This window comes from Drosophila kikkawai, chromosome 3L (assembly GCF_030179895.1).
Source record: "Drosophila kikkawai strain 14028-0561.14 chromosome 3L, DkikHiC1v2, whole genome shotgun sequence".
Lineage (NCBI taxonomy): Eukaryota > Metazoa > Arthropoda > Insecta > Diptera > Drosophilidae > Drosophila > Drosophila kikkawai.
Window position 1 is genome coordinate 25788264 of NC_091730.1, and position 15777 is coordinate 25804040.

At 40.5% G+C, this 15777-nt stretch overlaps 5 protein-coding genes across 5 annotated transcripts; 3 read left to right on the forward strand and 2 right to left on the reverse strand.

The window, feature by feature from the left end:
- Positions 1-685: 685 nt before the first annotated feature.
- Positions 686-1081, reverse strand: LOC108072726 (protein new-glue 1-like). The gene has a single exon (XM_017163990.2). It carries the CDS (start codon positions 1064-1066, stop codon positions 686-688), a length of 381 nt encoding a protein of 126 aa, XP_017019479.1. The 5' UTR covers positions 1067-1081.
- Positions 1082-2175: 1094 nt separating this feature from the next.
- LOC108072638 (protein new-glue 1) lies at positions 2176-2597 on the reverse strand. The gene has a single exon (XM_017163871.2). The coding sequence runs from the start codon at positions 2557-2559 to the stop codon at positions 2176-2178; it is 384 nt and encodes a 127-aa protein (XP_017019360.1). The 5' UTR covers positions 2560-2597.
- Positions 2598-2834: 237 nt separating this feature from the next.
- Positions 2835-3288, forward strand: LOC121502264 (protein new-glue 2-like). Its single transcript, XM_041775467.2, has one exon. It carries the CDS (start codon positions 2838-2840, stop codon positions 3231-3233), a length of 396 nt encoding a protein of 131 aa, XP_041631401.1. The 5' UTR covers positions 2835-2837; the 3' UTR covers positions 3234-3288.
- Positions 3289-6793: 3505 nt separating this feature from the next.
- Positions 6794-7181, forward strand: LOC108072711 (protein new-glue 1-like). The gene has a single exon (XM_017163964.3). The coding sequence runs from the start codon at positions 6798-6800 to the stop codon at positions 7179-7181; it is 384 nt and encodes a 127-aa protein (XP_017019453.1). The 5' UTR covers positions 6794-6797.
- Positions 7182-8267: 1086 nt separating this feature from the next.
- Positions 8268-8737, forward strand: LOC108072717 (protein new-glue 1). The gene has a single exon (XM_017163978.2). The coding sequence runs from the start codon at positions 8290-8292 to the stop codon at positions 8668-8670; it is 381 nt and encodes a 126-aa protein (XP_017019467.1). The 5' UTR covers positions 8268-8289; the 3' UTR covers positions 8671-8737.
- The last annotated feature ends 7040 nt before the right edge of the window (positions 8738-15777 follow it).

Consider the following 15777-nt stretch of genomic DNA (forward strand, 5'->3'; position numbering starts at 1 on the left):
TACAATTGGAATATAAAATTGTTAGCTGAGCGCAACTTAACCCTAATACTGAATCCCATTCCCTGAATTGTCTGCTCCACTTAATCTTGGATTCGAATCACAATAAGCCAGCCCACGGAAATCGCTTTCCTGCCCCTCCTCTGCGATTGCTGTCTGTCTGCGGGTACGAAAAAGATGATGAAGTGCCGTCGTCAAACCGCATCTTTTATATGTGCTCGTTTACTTCTCAATTTTGTTCGCATCCCACGGATAAGTATGTGAAATCTGGGTGGTTGACGATGCTCTGTCCGTCAGGCAGCAGGCTACATATTTATGCACAGTTCAAGGATCAAAATGAATATTTTATTTGATTTGATTCCCCAGGCTGCTCACTACTGAGCTCGGCTACAAGAAAAGCATTTTTAAGCGTTCAATCTCTGGCATAATAAACTCCTTGGGGAGGGCCAATTGTCTGCCGCATCAGAAACCCCGCCTTCGTCTTTCGCCTCGCTGATTGAATATGGATATCTAACCGCCATGGAATGGCGATGTTCGAATGCGCTGTAGCTGAGCCCAAAGAGTTTGTGCGGCTCTACGCTTGAATCATTGCAGTCATTCATTCATATTAGTCAGAGTAGCACCTTTATTTTTAAAATTTAGCTACTAATATTCTATTATACATAATATAACAATTTCCTTTTCGCACTTATCCCTGGAGCTGCCGGATCAGTTGGCGCTGCCTTTGGAGCAACTGCTGCATCCTGCGCCTCCTACGCTCCTGGCGTTGCCGCCGCTCCTGCCGGCGACGACGCTCGCGACGCAGGCGGCGGCGACGGGCACGGCGCCTGGCCGCCGCAGATGAGGACGAAGAGGAGCTAGTGGTGGTGGTGTCCGAGGAGGAGGAGGAGGAGGCGGTTGTGCTAGTGGTGTCGGAAGTGGAGGCGGCGGTGGTGGTCGTCGTGCCAGATGAGGCAGCAGTCGTCGTCGTGGCTGCCTCTGTAGTCGTGGTGCTGCTAGCACCGTTGCCCTCCTGGGCCAGGAGGAGGCACCCGAGCACGCCAAAGACTAAAGCGAATACGAAACGCATTGTGATGTGTCTGATCTGGGTAATTGTACCGGCTTATATACGCAATCTGGCTCAAGAATAACTAAGCCTTGTAATAGGCAAATAGTTTGGCTGGTTCCATAATCGGATATGTTTGTACAGCTTCTCGATATTGACTGAAATCGACTTCAGGCTTGATAAGGTCATTAAGACTAAATGCTGTTGGTACCTAGTTTCTGTTTTTAACCTATTCAAGGTCGTAACCTTTGAAAATGAGCTCTGAAATTAATAAAAAATGCAATTCTTGATTCCCATTTCTAGACTTATTTGAAAACATTCGTTCAGATAGCTCCAAAACTGCGAGACTATTTGCGTAGAAAATGTCAGGCGGACGGACAGACGGACTGAAATTAGAATACCCTGCAAGGGTATAACAAGAAGGCTTAATATTATTTTCTATTAATTTTCCAATACTTCTATGACAGGCTTAATGTATGGTGATCCGGTCAGACCCGATTTGACACCAACCGCGACACAAAATGCAAAGTTCTCTAAAAAAAATTTGCATTATGAAAGGCTCCAATTAATCAAATTTGAAAGAATTAAGCATTTTCTACAACAAATTTGTCGTTTAAATTAGAAAAATTGAAAGTATAAATCGGATTATTAACATGGGATTTATTAAGTAATTAATTTTATACATAATACTGAACTTTAGCTACTTCCACATGTGGGTTGGCAGCACCAACTGGTGTATCTAGCAACATTGTCTTTATTTGGCTTTTGCGCAATATGTTCTAAGTGAGATTGTTGGATTTCGGCCGAATACGCTTAGGTGTAAAGGTTGTTATATAATTGGTAATTTTTTTCGGATTTCATAAGTACTATATTTTTTGTGCAGGAAAGCGCAGTACTCAAGCTCGCGCTTGGTTGCCTACTCTGACAGCGAAAATTCGTACGTTATTGTTTAGTAACTCGCATTATTTTTGTAGAAGTGAGCGCAGCATAAAAAAAACTGGATCTGTGTAAATTACGATCTTTTAACTCAGATACCATCTTCTAAGCAATTAAGAGAGAGCAAAACATAATTCTCAATATTTATTTTTTAGTTCAAAAGTTTTACTTTACTAAGGTTAAGCAGCGCCTCGCTCTCAGCCACGCAGCTGGTTAATACGACGTCGCTGGCTCTGGAGCTCCTGGCGGAGCCTCTGTGTCTGACGCTGCCTCCTGCGCTCACGGCGCTGGCGTTGGCGGGCAAGACGACGGCGGCGGGCACGCCTGCGCCTCCTGGCAGCGGCAGAGGAGGACGAGGACGAGGACGAGGAAGAACTGGTGGTGGTGGTGTCGGAGGAGGAGGAGGAGGCAGCGGTGGTGGTGTCGGAAGTGGAGGCGGCGGTGGTGGTCGTCGTGCCAGAGGAGGCAGCAGTCGTCGTGGTGGCCGCCTCAGTAGTCGTGGTGCTGCCAGCACTTCTGCCCTCCTGGGCCAGGAGAAGGCAGCCAAAGATGGCGAAGATCAGTACGAACGAGAAGCGCATGCTGAATATCTCTGACGGATTCAATTATGTGTCTGGGCTTTTATACCCAACTTATAAAATTCGGCTTGTTTTAATTGTTATTAAGTCAATAAATAGTCTTTTTTTATTTACTATTACTTGGTATTGTTTGTATAGCTTGTACGAAATGTACTAAGCAGAATTTTGATTACATGTGCACATGTATTTGTTAACCTGCGTCACACTGGCTGGTCTTAGTTTCCGGTAAAAATTTTATTTAAAATGATTCGCACACGGTTTGTCGTCAGAAAAGACTTACAATGCGCTTGTCGTGTGTCTTGATTTTGGGCCTTTTGGGCTGCTTACTGCTCGCCCAGCAGGGATATAGTCAGACTTCGAGTTCCACGGAAAGCACAACCTCGTCCGATTCCGACGCTACCTCTACCACTGCCGCCTCTTCATCCTCCTCCTCGGACACAACCGCATCCTCCGCCGCCTCCTCCTCTGACGATGACGCTACAACGGTGGCGTCGTCCGCCACCACCACTACCACAGCGTCGTCCTCTTCCTCTTCAAGCGCGGCTGCCAGGCGGCGCAGGGCAGCTGCCCGACGACGACGCCTAGCCCGCCAGCGACGCAGGCGTCAAGCGCGCCAAAGACGACGCCGCCAGGCGCAGAGAAGAAGGCAGAGGCAGCGTCAGAACAGACAGGGATGAGCGTCTGGCTGTGTGTTGGGCTCCTCGCGGGAGCTGCAGTCTGCTCTTCTCTAAGGAACGGAATAGTAGATCTTAGAATTACATAAAATAAAGAACATTTAAAAGAACTATGAAAATTGCATATTTTGCAACTAATATGTGAACTCATTTGGAGAAGAATCAATATGGAAAATCGGATTAAAAACTTTATACTAAACAAGGAAGGATGCTAATTTCGACACGCCTAAGTTTGTATACCCTTGCAGTTTGCAATTGAATTATGAATCGATCCATTCTGGTCAAATTAATAGAAAAAAATTAAAAATTAATAGAAAAAAAAAGAAAAGATGTATATTTATACATAGCATATAATAATTTGGTTTTGATAATATTAAAAACAAAGAAAAAGTTTATCGTATTAAAAAAAACAATATTTTAGTATCTAAAACAATAAATATTATAAATTTAAATGCTGAAAAACACACAAAACAAAGTTTCGTTACGTTTTACCTATACTTATTATATTTACAGTTTGTGACAGTTAAAGTTTTCTGTACATCTTTACATTTTTCTGTACATCTATCGATCCCTTCGAGGGTAGCTTTAAGATATAGTCGTCCAATTTTTATCAAATTAAAACCCAAACTTTAAAATAATAAGAAATTGCTATATCTCAAATATGATGAAAATATGTTAAAAAACGGCCAAGTTTTATTTATTTTTCTAACAATTGTCGATCATTTGTATGGCAACTATGTATATGATATAGTCGACTGACATATAAAAAAGTATTCCGAAGAATATACATATGCAAAGTTTCATTAAGATAGCTTTAAATCAACGGGAATAGTTTGCATAGAAACGGAGAGACGGACATGGCTAGATCGACTCGGCCTTGCAGTTTGCAATTAGATCATTGAATATCGGGCCACTTAAGTAAAATTCAAAAAAATAAAACATAACAGGAGAGTTAAAAATACATACATATGGGCATTTCCACAGAAAGGTCCACCGCGGCCAAAAAACTAAAACTTCCATGCATATTCGCGCAAACACGATTTTTCATTATTTTGATGAAAAACATCATGAAAATGGGCCTGTTTTCTTTTGATAATTACATCCAAACCGAGGCATTATGCTTTGACTGTTGTTTACTAACATCACAAGAAGAATGCAAAAAAGTCGAAATAAAATGAATATATGCTCGTCCAATTTACTTATAATACTAAAAATTACATGCAAAGTATGATGATAAACAAGAAAGGAAGCTAACTTCGGCACACCGAAGTTTGTATACCCTTGCAGATTGGTTTTGATATTTATATTATAAATTATAATGCTGAAAACACACACAAAACAGAGTTTCATTACATTTTACCTATACTTATTTATATGTTTACAGTTTGACAGTTACAGTTTTACATTCCCAGCTTTACATTTTCTCTACATTTACCGACCGTTTAAATGGCAGCTATATGATATAGTTGTCCGATTTTCATAAAATTTTTACCGAAATTCTGAAATAATAAAAGAAGATAAGATAGATAAGAATATGTTGAAAAACAACGAAGTTATAATTTTTTTCCTATTCATTTGTCGATCGTTCCTATGGCAGCTATAAGATATAGTCGTCCGATTTTCATAAAATTTTTACCAAAATTCTGGAATAATATAAAATAGCTATGTCTCAAAAATGATGCAAAAATATTGAAAAACAGCCAAGTTATAATTTTTTTTCAAAAAATTTATCGAACATTTGTATGGGAGCTATATGATATAGTCGTCCGATCCGGCCCGTTCCGACATATATAGCAGTGAGAGTTTATAGAAGAGTATATGCAAAGTTTCATTCAGATAGCTTTAAAACTGAGAGACTAGTTTGCGTAGAAACGGACAGACGGACAGACGGACATGGCTAGATCGACTCGGCTGTTGATGCTGATCAAGAATATATATTCTTTATAGGGTCGGAAACGTCTCCTTCACTGCGTTGCAAACTTCTGACTGAAATTATAATACCCTGCAAGGGTATAATAAACTACTCTATATTTCTGATTGTAAATTAAAGCATATGAAACTGGCATTATTGCATCACATTTTAAAATTTGTTTCATTAAAATAATCCCTGCCGTTTCGCTGAAATCAGTGTTTAAACAGCTCGCCGCGAAAGTGAAGTCACTTTTTGTCGCGTGCGAATCCTTCAGTTTTTTTTTTTAATTTTCTTAAAATTGAGCAAACACTCGAAATCATCATTTGCACCAATTATAGTCCTAGGCAAGAGCTATAAGTTAACATTTATAAAAAAAAAATGAAATGTAACATACTTTTTTTTTGTTTTGATACGAATGTCGCGTGCGACATTTTGGAAATGCCCATATGTTCAATCACCGAGCTTTTGTTGATTTTCCTAGGATCTTATATAATTTGGCAGCTATAAGATATAGTAATCAGATTTTGACAGAATCTGAAATCATAAAAATTAACAATATCGCATATATGTATGTACATAAATACAATTTTATATATATTTGTATCAAAAAATGAACGAAATAATTTAAATTTTCATTAAACCATTTTACATTTTTATATTTTAATAGATTACAAAAAAGATGATTTAAAAACTGAAAGAAAAGTTTTCATAAAATCGAACATGGCTAGATCGACTTGGTTGTGGATGCTGTCAAGACTATCTTTACTTTGTAGGGTCGGAAACGTCTCCTTCACTGCGTTGTAAACTTCTGACTGAAATTATAATACCCTGCAAGGGTATAAAACAATCAACATTTTTGCATCATTATTGAAATGAAATGAACGAACGGGAAATTAATAGAAACAAATTATAACATCTTTGTTTCTCAACGTATTTCCATCTACTCTAAGATAAGAGCTTTTGTTATTATTTCAGAGTTTTGGTATAAATTTTATGAAAATCGGACAACTATATCATATAGCTGCCATACAAACGATTGGTGAATGTAGAGCTGGGAATTTAAAACTGTAACTGTAAACATAATAAGTATAGGTAAAATGTAATGAAACTCTATTTTGTGTGTGTTTTCAGCACATAAATTTATAATATAAATATCAAAACCAAATTATTATATGCCATGTATAAATATACAACTTTTATATGTATATTTGCTTTTATGTATTTCTATTAATTTAACCAGAATGGCTCGATTCTTAATGATCCATTTGCAATCTGCAAGGGTATACAAACTTCGGCGTGCCGAAGTTAGCTTCCTTTCTTGTTTTATTCTAAACTCAAAGGCATTATAAACCAGTGTTTAAAAAATAAGGATCTTAAGAACATTAAAATATAAATCATACAATATCCGAAAACCCCTTAATATTATGTAAAAAACATCTAAAATACATATGTACAAGTGCGCACAACTAACAAGTATTTCGGCTATGAAAGAAACTTTTGAAAACATTTGCTCAAGTTCAGAAAACAAATTTTATCAAAAAGCTGTTCAAACACAGTCGAATGTCAAGTGTAAGATGGCGTAGTTACATTAACCACAATTCTGTGGATATTGTAGTATAAAAGCCCTGGCGTACAGCCAGATTAAACATACAATCATGCGCTTCTCGTTCGTACTGATCTTCGCCATCTTTGGCTGCCTTCTCCTGGCCCAGGAGGGCAGAAGTGCTGGCAGCACCACGACTACTGAGGCGGCCACCACGACGACTGCTGCCTCCTCTGGCGCGACGACCACCACCGCCGCCTCCACTTCCGACACCACCACCGCTGCCTCCTCCTCCTCCTCCGACACCACCACCACCAGTTCTTCCTCGTCCTCGTCCTCGTCCTCCTCTGCCGCTGCCAGGAGGCGCAGGCGTGCCCGCCGCCGTCGTCTTGCCCGCCAACGCCAGCGCCGTGAGCGCAGGAGGCAGCGTCAGATACAGAGGCTCCGCCAGGAGCTCCAGAGCCAGCGACGTCGTATTAACCAGCTGCGTGGCTGAGAGCGAGGCGCTGCTTAACCTTAGTAAAGTAAAACTTTTGAACTAAAAAATAAATATTGAGAATTATGTTTTGCTCTCTCTTAATTGCTTAGAAGATGGTATCTGAGTTAAAAGGTCGTAATTTACACAGACCCAGTTTTTTTTATGCTGCGCTCACTTCTACAAAAATAATGCGAGTTACTAAACAATAACGTACGAATTTTCGCTGTCAGAGTAGGCAACCAAGCGCGAGCTTGAGTACTGCGCTTTCCTGCACAAAAAATATAGTACTTATGAAATCCGAAAAAAATTACCAATTATATAACAACCTTTACACCTAAGCGTATTCGGCCGAAATCCAACAATCTCACTTAGAACATATTGCGCAAAAGCCAAATAAAGACAATGTTGCTAGATACACCAGTTGGTGCTGCCAACCCACATGTGGAAGTAGCTAAAGTTCAGTATTATGTATAAAATTAATTACTTAATAAATCCCATGTTATAATCCGATTTATACTTTCAATTTTTCTAATTTAAACGACAAATTTGTTGTAGAAAATGCTTAATTCTTTCAAATTTGATTAATTGGAGCCTTTCATAATGCAAATTTTTTTTAGAGAACTTTGCATTTTGTGTCGCGGTTGGTGTCAAATCGGGTCTGACCGGATCACCATACATTAAGCCTGTCATAGAAGTATTGGAAAATTAATAGAAAATAATATTAAGCCTTCTTGTTATACCCTTGCAGGGTATTCTAATTTCAGTCCGTCTGTCCGTCCGCCTGACATTTTCTACGCAAATAGTCTCGCAGTTTTGGAGCTATCTGAACGAATGTTTTCAAATAAGTCTAGAAATGGGAATCAAGAATTGCATTTTTTATTAATTTCAGAGCTCATTTTCAAAGGTTACGACCTTGAATAGGTTAAAAACAGAAACTAGGTACCAACAGCATTTAGTCTTAATGACCTTATCAAGCCTGAAGTCGATTTCAGTCAATATCGAGAAGCTGTACAAACATATCCGATTATGGAACCAGCCAAACTATTTGCCTATTACAAGGCTTAGTTATTCTTGAGCCAGATTGCGTATATAAGCCGGTACAATTACCCAGATCAGACACATCACAATGCGTTTCGTATTCGCTTTAGTCTTTGGCGTGCTCGGGTGCCTCCTCCTGGCCCAGGAGGGCAACGGTGCTAGCAGCACCACGACTACAGAGGCAGCCACGACGACGACTGCTGCCTCATCTGGCACGACGACCACCACCGCCGCCTCCATTTCCGACACCACTAGCACAACCGCCTCCTCCTCCTCCTCCTCGGACACCACCACCACTAGCTCCTCTTCGTCCTCATCTGCGGCGGCCAGGCGCCGTGCCCGTCGCCGCCGCCTGCGTCGCGAGCGTCGTCGCCGGCAGGAGCGGCGGCAACGCCAGGAGCGTAGGAGGCGCAGGATGCAGCAGTTGCTCCAGAGGCAGCGCCGACTGATCAGTCAGCTCCAGGGATAAGTCCAGCTGAGCGGTTGTTATCCAGCTAAAGCAGCAAAACATAAATAAATACAAAAAAATAAGTACAGTACCGAAACAAAGTGCTGGCATTTTTAACAAGTCTACGTCAGGGCGTGGCGAAATTAAAATGTTGGGCAAAGGGTTCCCTGGCATCCTCGCTCTGGCCCCGTTTGGGGCATGAATCCATCAAAGAGGCGCTAGCTTCAAGGCCTAACTATGCTGTGCCGCATTTCACACGCTTCGCTGGAGTTGTGCAACTCGAATTGGCACAAAGGCGGTCGGGCAAGTGGAGACAGTGACGGGGGACAGACTGGAAGCCCGATTCCACTGCGACCGAGGCGAAAGTTTTGGTCTGCAGCGCTGGCATAAAAGTTTTCAAGCCGGCGCTGAGGCAGCATAAAATTTGTGCCCAAATATGATTTCTGTGCATGAATTGCAGTGAAAGGCTTTAAGAAACCATGCCTGGATTTGATTTAAACGCTCGTTGGGCATACTGCGATCTCGTCCTTTCCACTAACTGCCGCCTAAATGCGCCTAAATGAAATTTTGACTAGTTGGAAAAACTTTTCTTTGCCTTACCTTTTAGGCAAAAGTTTGCCTCAAGTTCTGCCTCGGCGCCAGACACCGCCAAAGCCAACAAACATGACTCTACCCTGAACTTTTTATAATTATTTGATTTGCCAAATGGTAGGGGCTGTTGATAAAAATAGTAAAGGTTATTCTTTATGTAGCTAAAAATGCATTATGCGACTCTGAGCGTTTACCATAATACTAATGATAAGTTTATACCGCACTAAAGCAGATAGGCAATGAGAATACAATACAACAATTAATTGCTTGCACTTGGCAATTCATATGATCATTCTCCATCTTGTGATCAAATAGTCTTTGTTCAGTTCTCTAGAGTTTGCATGCTTTAAGGCTCCTCCTCACACTGCTTCAAGTTTACGGTGGATAAAATATTGTTCAGCAAAAAAGGTAATAACTGCAACTTTAAACATTTTTAAATTAACGACAAGCCCTAATGCATTTTAGAAATGTAGATGGAATTAAGTACCTAATATCTGTTGCGTAGATAGATATTTAACCACCTCGAATTTCTTCAAGCAATTTCAGCATTGCAATGCTAATCATCAATCAAAACCAGCAATGCGTTGTTGATTATGTAGCATTGAAGTATTAGGTAATTCTAGGTAGGTAACTTTGAAATTGTTCATATAAAAGAAAATACATTTTTTTTCATAGAGTGAACTATTTTTAAAAGCCAGAACACAGAAACAATAAAAAATGGCTCTTACAAGAGGAGCTATTAAAAATATACGTCAATGTTCCACCACGTCAGCTTTCGTAATAAGACGTCATCCTATTCTATTTATCATATTATGCTACTTTATTATATGTCATATGTACATCTGCTAGCTTAAACAATTAATTTTAGCTAAAAGACCTAAACTGAATTAAGACTAGCGTTCACGCCAAAAAGGCGCTTAATTTCAGGAGGTAGTGTGATCACGTACGCTCTCTCTTTTTTTCCCCACCGGACTTCTAGTCCATAGAGCTTCCAAAAGTTCTCTGCTAGGCCTCAGCCTAGTACATAGTAGTAGTAGTGTGGTAGAAAAGAATACCGAAGTCATTTGTTTACAGTTCAATTAATTTAAGAAAACAAAATTATTTTAGCAGGTATTTGATTTATCTTAATTAATGTTGATTAAATCTTTAAATCGATTGGACAGCTTCTTGATTATCCATTTGAATCATATTTATTGTTAAACTGCAAGGTATTTAAATTTCAAATAAAACATATAATACTAGCGGACCCGGCGAACTTTATCTCGCCCCAACTTCGACTGATTAAAACAAATTAAATTGAGACGTTCCGTTTCTACTTTGACGTACATGTCGAAACAGTACTGTTGAAACATCATCAATCGATACGCATAAAAATTCATAGAGCTGACCTAATTCCTATCTTCCCCTAAAAATTGTATTCAAAATTAGTTGAAAATCAAAAAGAAGTGATGACTTTTAAACAAACCTGTCGTTGGATTGACAAATTTTTTTGACTTGAAATCAGTGGAGAGCGATCTGATAAACCATATTTTTTGTTTTGTTATCCGGTGCAAAAATAAATAATGATGACGGCTTTCCCACACGCGAACAGGCTACGTATAGCTGGCCATGTGAAAAACATGGATATTCCAGATTTATCCCGCAGACTTCCAACGATTGGCCTTGCGGTTTATTGATTGTCATCGCAATCGCCAATCGAACTGGGAACTTAATCCTCTTGAATTGGAATGGAAGATCTGTTGGAATAATCGGAATTCGTGGGATAAGAACTTCCTCTCCTTTAAATTTGCCCTTGCATATAGCACGGACTTCCAACATAAGTAGCTGGGAGATTGGTCAAACAACCTATGTTGGCCGCGTGTCCTTCAGTAGCGATGGCGTCACGCAAGTGAATGTACTCATCTGACCGCAACTTCGACTGATTAAAACGAATGAAATTGAGACGCTCCGTTTTTACTTTGACGTACATGTCCACGCAGTACTGTTGAAACAAACGGCGGTATCTTAAGAGATGATTGTCAACATCTAGTCAAATCATCAATCGATACGCATAAAAATTCATAGAGTTGACCTTATTTGTTTCTTCTCCTAGAATTTGAATTCACACTTAGTTGTAGAATCAAAGAGAATTGATGACTTGTAAACAAACCTGATGTTGGATTGACCATCTTTATGTTGAAGTGATACCCATCTTTTCCACGACAGAACATCAACGGGTATTGAAGAGCATTATATGACCGATGAGTCTCATAAACTCGCTGCAATTGGCCATTATCCCGACGCTTCAAAACAATATCGCGTCATTCCACATTCTCGCCAAAAATCACCACTGCGACTTTATTGATGGTGGGAGCATTAAATTGTCTTGCATGGCTACCAGTGGGTCTTTTGTCAGCGCTGATAATGATTTTATGTTCGTCATAATGCATTATATCCAATGAAGTTTTGAACAATCTGACCAATTCATTATGCACATAGAGAAGATTTTGCAATTGTTCGACAATTTCACGTTAAGTTTCAGTAAAAATTGCACAGCGGTGATTTAGTTCAACTGCCGAATCACCAATGAAATAGATCTGAAGGAATTTAAGATCTTTGTTTTGTGGTGATAACAAAGCGCCCGCTCGGTGTTGAATTTGCCCATGAATCTGAATGTTGGAATGCAATTTTAAAAAATGTGAGTTGTTATTTTTGATAATTAAGAGACGCCATTACCTTATAACTTGGATTGTAGCCTGATTGATGAAAAACCTCGACTCCAAATGACGTAATTGGAAAGCATCCGTTATATTTTTGTGCAAGATTTAGGAAACTGTTTGATTGGGCTGAATTTCTATATAGTAGCGAATACAATGGCCCTGGTGGATGAGCCAAAACGGGCAATTTAATTTTGCCACCTGCACAGCATAAGCCGGGGGTTTCCAACCGAAACTTCAGTGCATTGCAATCCTAGACAATGAACCAATAACAACGCAGGTAAGATCCTTGTAGGATGTTTCAGGATTGTATGCGAATGCAGCGCGATTCAAGTTTTCATTTGCGGCTCGTCTTTCTCTATTATTATGTCGGGCTTGAGGTGATCTTTGTGGAGCGAGAAGCTGTGCCATTTGGGCACGTATCGATGCATTTATTTCTGTACGTTCCTCTTGCGTCCGACTATTACGGGAATTCTGAATACTTATTGCATTGCGTGAACGCCGTCCAAGTCTTGATCGTCTAACAGCAGGCATTACTTCCAATTGCTTCGTTAGCTCGATTTTTTTGTTTAAATATTTTTTTACCGAGTTCATTGATACACAATTTCAACGCAGCTATGATCTTTGTAGGGTGTTTCAGAATTTTACATACAACAGTGTGTCCATCTGTTGAGCCGCTAGCGACTTTTCCGGAAGGTCTTCCCAAAATTTTCTTACCTTCTTACCTTCTTACCTTCTTCTGACAATTACAAACAACTGAAAAAAATTTGAGCCAAATCGGCCCAGCCGTTCTCTTGTGATGCCATTAGTAACATTTTTTGTCTCCATTTTTATATATATAGATAATAAATTTATTTTAAAATACACCCCTTCATCTGTTGTCAGTGTAGTTCCTTGACACATCACTCTAGAAATTCATTTTATAAAAACCGTATCGAGAGGTCAAGTCATGGGTTTAGCAAAGGGCCCTCAAACTAGATCCAGAAACGAGCACAGTATCAAAACATCTGTGAGGTATGCAAACAGAAAACAGAGAACCCGCTCTCTTTGGGTTAGATCATTGCTCGCTCCGCCGCTTCCACAAAAGACGTTCTCCAGTTGATCTCACACTGCTGGCCAAGAATAACACTCTGATGCGGGAATGTCTTTAGTGTGGCTCTTCCTACTGGATCTGATGCTTTTGTCCGCCCTTGGCGGCGCATCCTCAGCTTCGGAGCTCCCGCCTATGAAAGCTCCTGCCTTTGCCCAGGTCACATCACGCAGAATCGTCCACATAAGCAAAGGGCCATCAGATGGAGTAGCGGTGGATCGAAAAATTAAGTTTATCGAGTCTTTGAACTCCTCGATTCCGGACCCGCATTGGAGGAAGTACAACATGTGGCAGGCGCTAAGAGCTGATGGCAGGACCAACTTCTGCATACTGTTCTTTGCCGTTTATATCAGCTACCTAATTTATGTGTTGTTCTAGGTGGATATTTCTATGATTACAGATCCAAGGAGGCTGTTATCAATTTTTCATTAGATTTTACTCCAATGATTCCAGTCAAAAGTTTTTAAATAATTTTAGTACTGCTAAGATGTATGAAAATAGTGAAGTTGTGAATAAAGTTGCGTGGTAGCTTGTGATATAGTCGCTCGATTGAATGCAATTATATATTAATTACTAAAATCTAATAAATATCAATCCACAACTTCAACCTCAAAAAAAGAAGTATACCAATTGGCTACAATTAGGACGTGTCAGTTAAATTTGTTTTAAAGTATGCCCTTGCTCAGTAGACATTAAATTACTGTATAAAGTAACCCAGAATATACATTTATATACAATCTCTGAACATTTCGTTCTATCTCTGTACTTAGACCCAGATGCTGTGTTTACCCGAAATCTCACAATAAAACATACTCAGGTGAAGCTCTAATCCATTTTTTTAGAAGATATCGTGGATTTTAAAGATATCTCTCTTTGCCACTTTATCTCTTTACTTTGGTAAACATTGATACATACATATATCGTATTCAACTTCCATAATATTTCTCTAGTTTATATATAATTTCGAAATCCTTTCCTTTTGAAAAGGCCTCTGTTTACACATATGCTAAATGACCTCGCAGTCTGAACCCCTGCCATGGGAGCCCCGTTCGCAGACGGAAGCTTCGACGTTGCTTTCGTCAACTACAACATAATTTATGACGCTTTCATTAAAAGCGACAAGCGAGACAAACGCCCACACAATCACGGCTGGGTAACGAATGTCCGAAGGAGTTTCTCGACTGGGTGTCCTTGTGTGGGCGGGTGTTTGGATTTAAAATTTGTTGCGGGGCGCAGGGAGCTGACAAGCGAAATGGCAGGGAACCCGGTTACGTGTGCCAGACAGTTGTCAGAGGCAAAAACATAGGTCTGGCGAGGGTGCGAGGCGAAGATGGAGGGGGCCGGAACGTCGCCGACATTTCACCCCAAACGGTGTCAATTTTTTAATGTCAAGCGTTTAACTGGCATACCGTTGAACTCAGGCTCTGGTCGGAGGCCTTCCGTCGCGCTTTGACATAATTAAAGGCCATTAATCACGTGTGCTGATTCAAACACGCCCACGCGGTGAACAGACCGGCAGCAATGGAGTGCCGGGGCGTGGGGATCCCCGACGACCTCTCAAGGGGTTAATAAAGCCACTTGAGCCTCGCTCTGGCTTGGCTCACCTCGGATCGCATCGGCTTGGGTCGCGGGAGCGTTTAAATTCACCGAGCTCAGGAAGGACACCGAGCCGTAGTGTCCAATCGGACCATTTCTCGTTTGCGCTCCACCGGGCAGATTCGGTTTTTATGTTTTTTATGGAGCAGCATTTTGGCGTCAATTAACGTTCTTTGTTGTGGCGTTACATCGGACCAATTTTTTGGGGTTAGAGACATGGCCTTGGTCACACCGCTGGACATGGCCCTGTGTATAGATGCCGCATAAATTGGAAATGTCGCGTGGACGTTTCGCTTCATTGCGCCTCAGCTTGTGGTGATTTCCATGCAGAATTACGGAAAAAATGCAAAGCTATCGGACAAGAGTGACTTGCCAATGCCCTGCACACTTGGTTCAATATACATTGGTTGGTCACTTGCCTGTCCAGGAACTCTTTTTCTTGTTTTGGGTTTTCTTGGATTCTGGAGTATAATATTTATTGGACATACCCTCCTGTTGAACAACAGAACAAGCAGGACATGTAGCGGAACGGAGGGATGCACAGATATGACAAAACCATTCCCATACATCCACAGTAGCATTCGGACAAACACATACAGCCTGAAGCCTGACAGTCCTTTAGAGAGGGGAGAATATATATGTACGTAGATACCAAAATGACGGCTGCACCGCCGCCTATATGGACTTATAGTCGCGCATATTGACCACGAAGGGCACAGGCCGCCGGGACATGGCCAGCGACACCTACGCCGAACCGCTCGCCCCACCGGGGGATTGATTTTTAACGAGCCTGAACTCGTGCGCTATCAATTCGTATTTTCTCCCCATTTTGCACTTCAATGCTGACAGTAAAAAATTATGGAAAACCATTTTTAATGGAAAAAATTGCGCAAACTCGAAAGCCATGTGTACGGTATTAAAGGGTTAAGAGACATAAAAATTGAGAAATTATTTCCGAATAGTCTGAATTGAGCGCGAGTTTGGTTTTTAGTGTTCTTTTTGCAAATAAAGAGCTCTGAATTGTCAACTTTATTAACTTTATTTCAAAATCAAAAAGGAAGCTAACTCCGGCCCGCCGCAGTTTTGCATACCCTTGCAGCTTGCAATTGGATCATTAAGAATATAAACATAACAAATAATATTTTGGTTTTGATA

Coding starts and splice junctions, on each gene's coding strand:
- LOC108072726 (XM_017163990.2), bottom strand. CDS start 1,066: ATGCGTTTCGTATTCGCTTTAGTCTTTGGCGTGCTCGGGTGCCTCCTC.
- LOC108072638 (XM_017163871.2), bottom strand. CDS start 2,559: ATGCGCTTCTCGTTCGTACTGATCTTCGCCATCTTTGGCTGCCTTCTC.
- LOC121502264 (XM_041775467.2), top strand. CDS start 2,838: ATGCGCTTGTCGTGTGTCTTGATTTTGGGCCTTTTGGGCTGCTTACTG.
- LOC108072711 (XM_017163964.3), top strand. CDS start 6,798: ATGCGCTTCTCGTTCGTACTGATCTTCGCCATCTTTGGCTGCCTTCTC.
- LOC108072717 (XM_017163978.2), top strand. CDS start 8,290: ATGCGTTTCGTATTCGCTTTAGTCTTTGGCGTGCTCGGGTGCCTCCTC.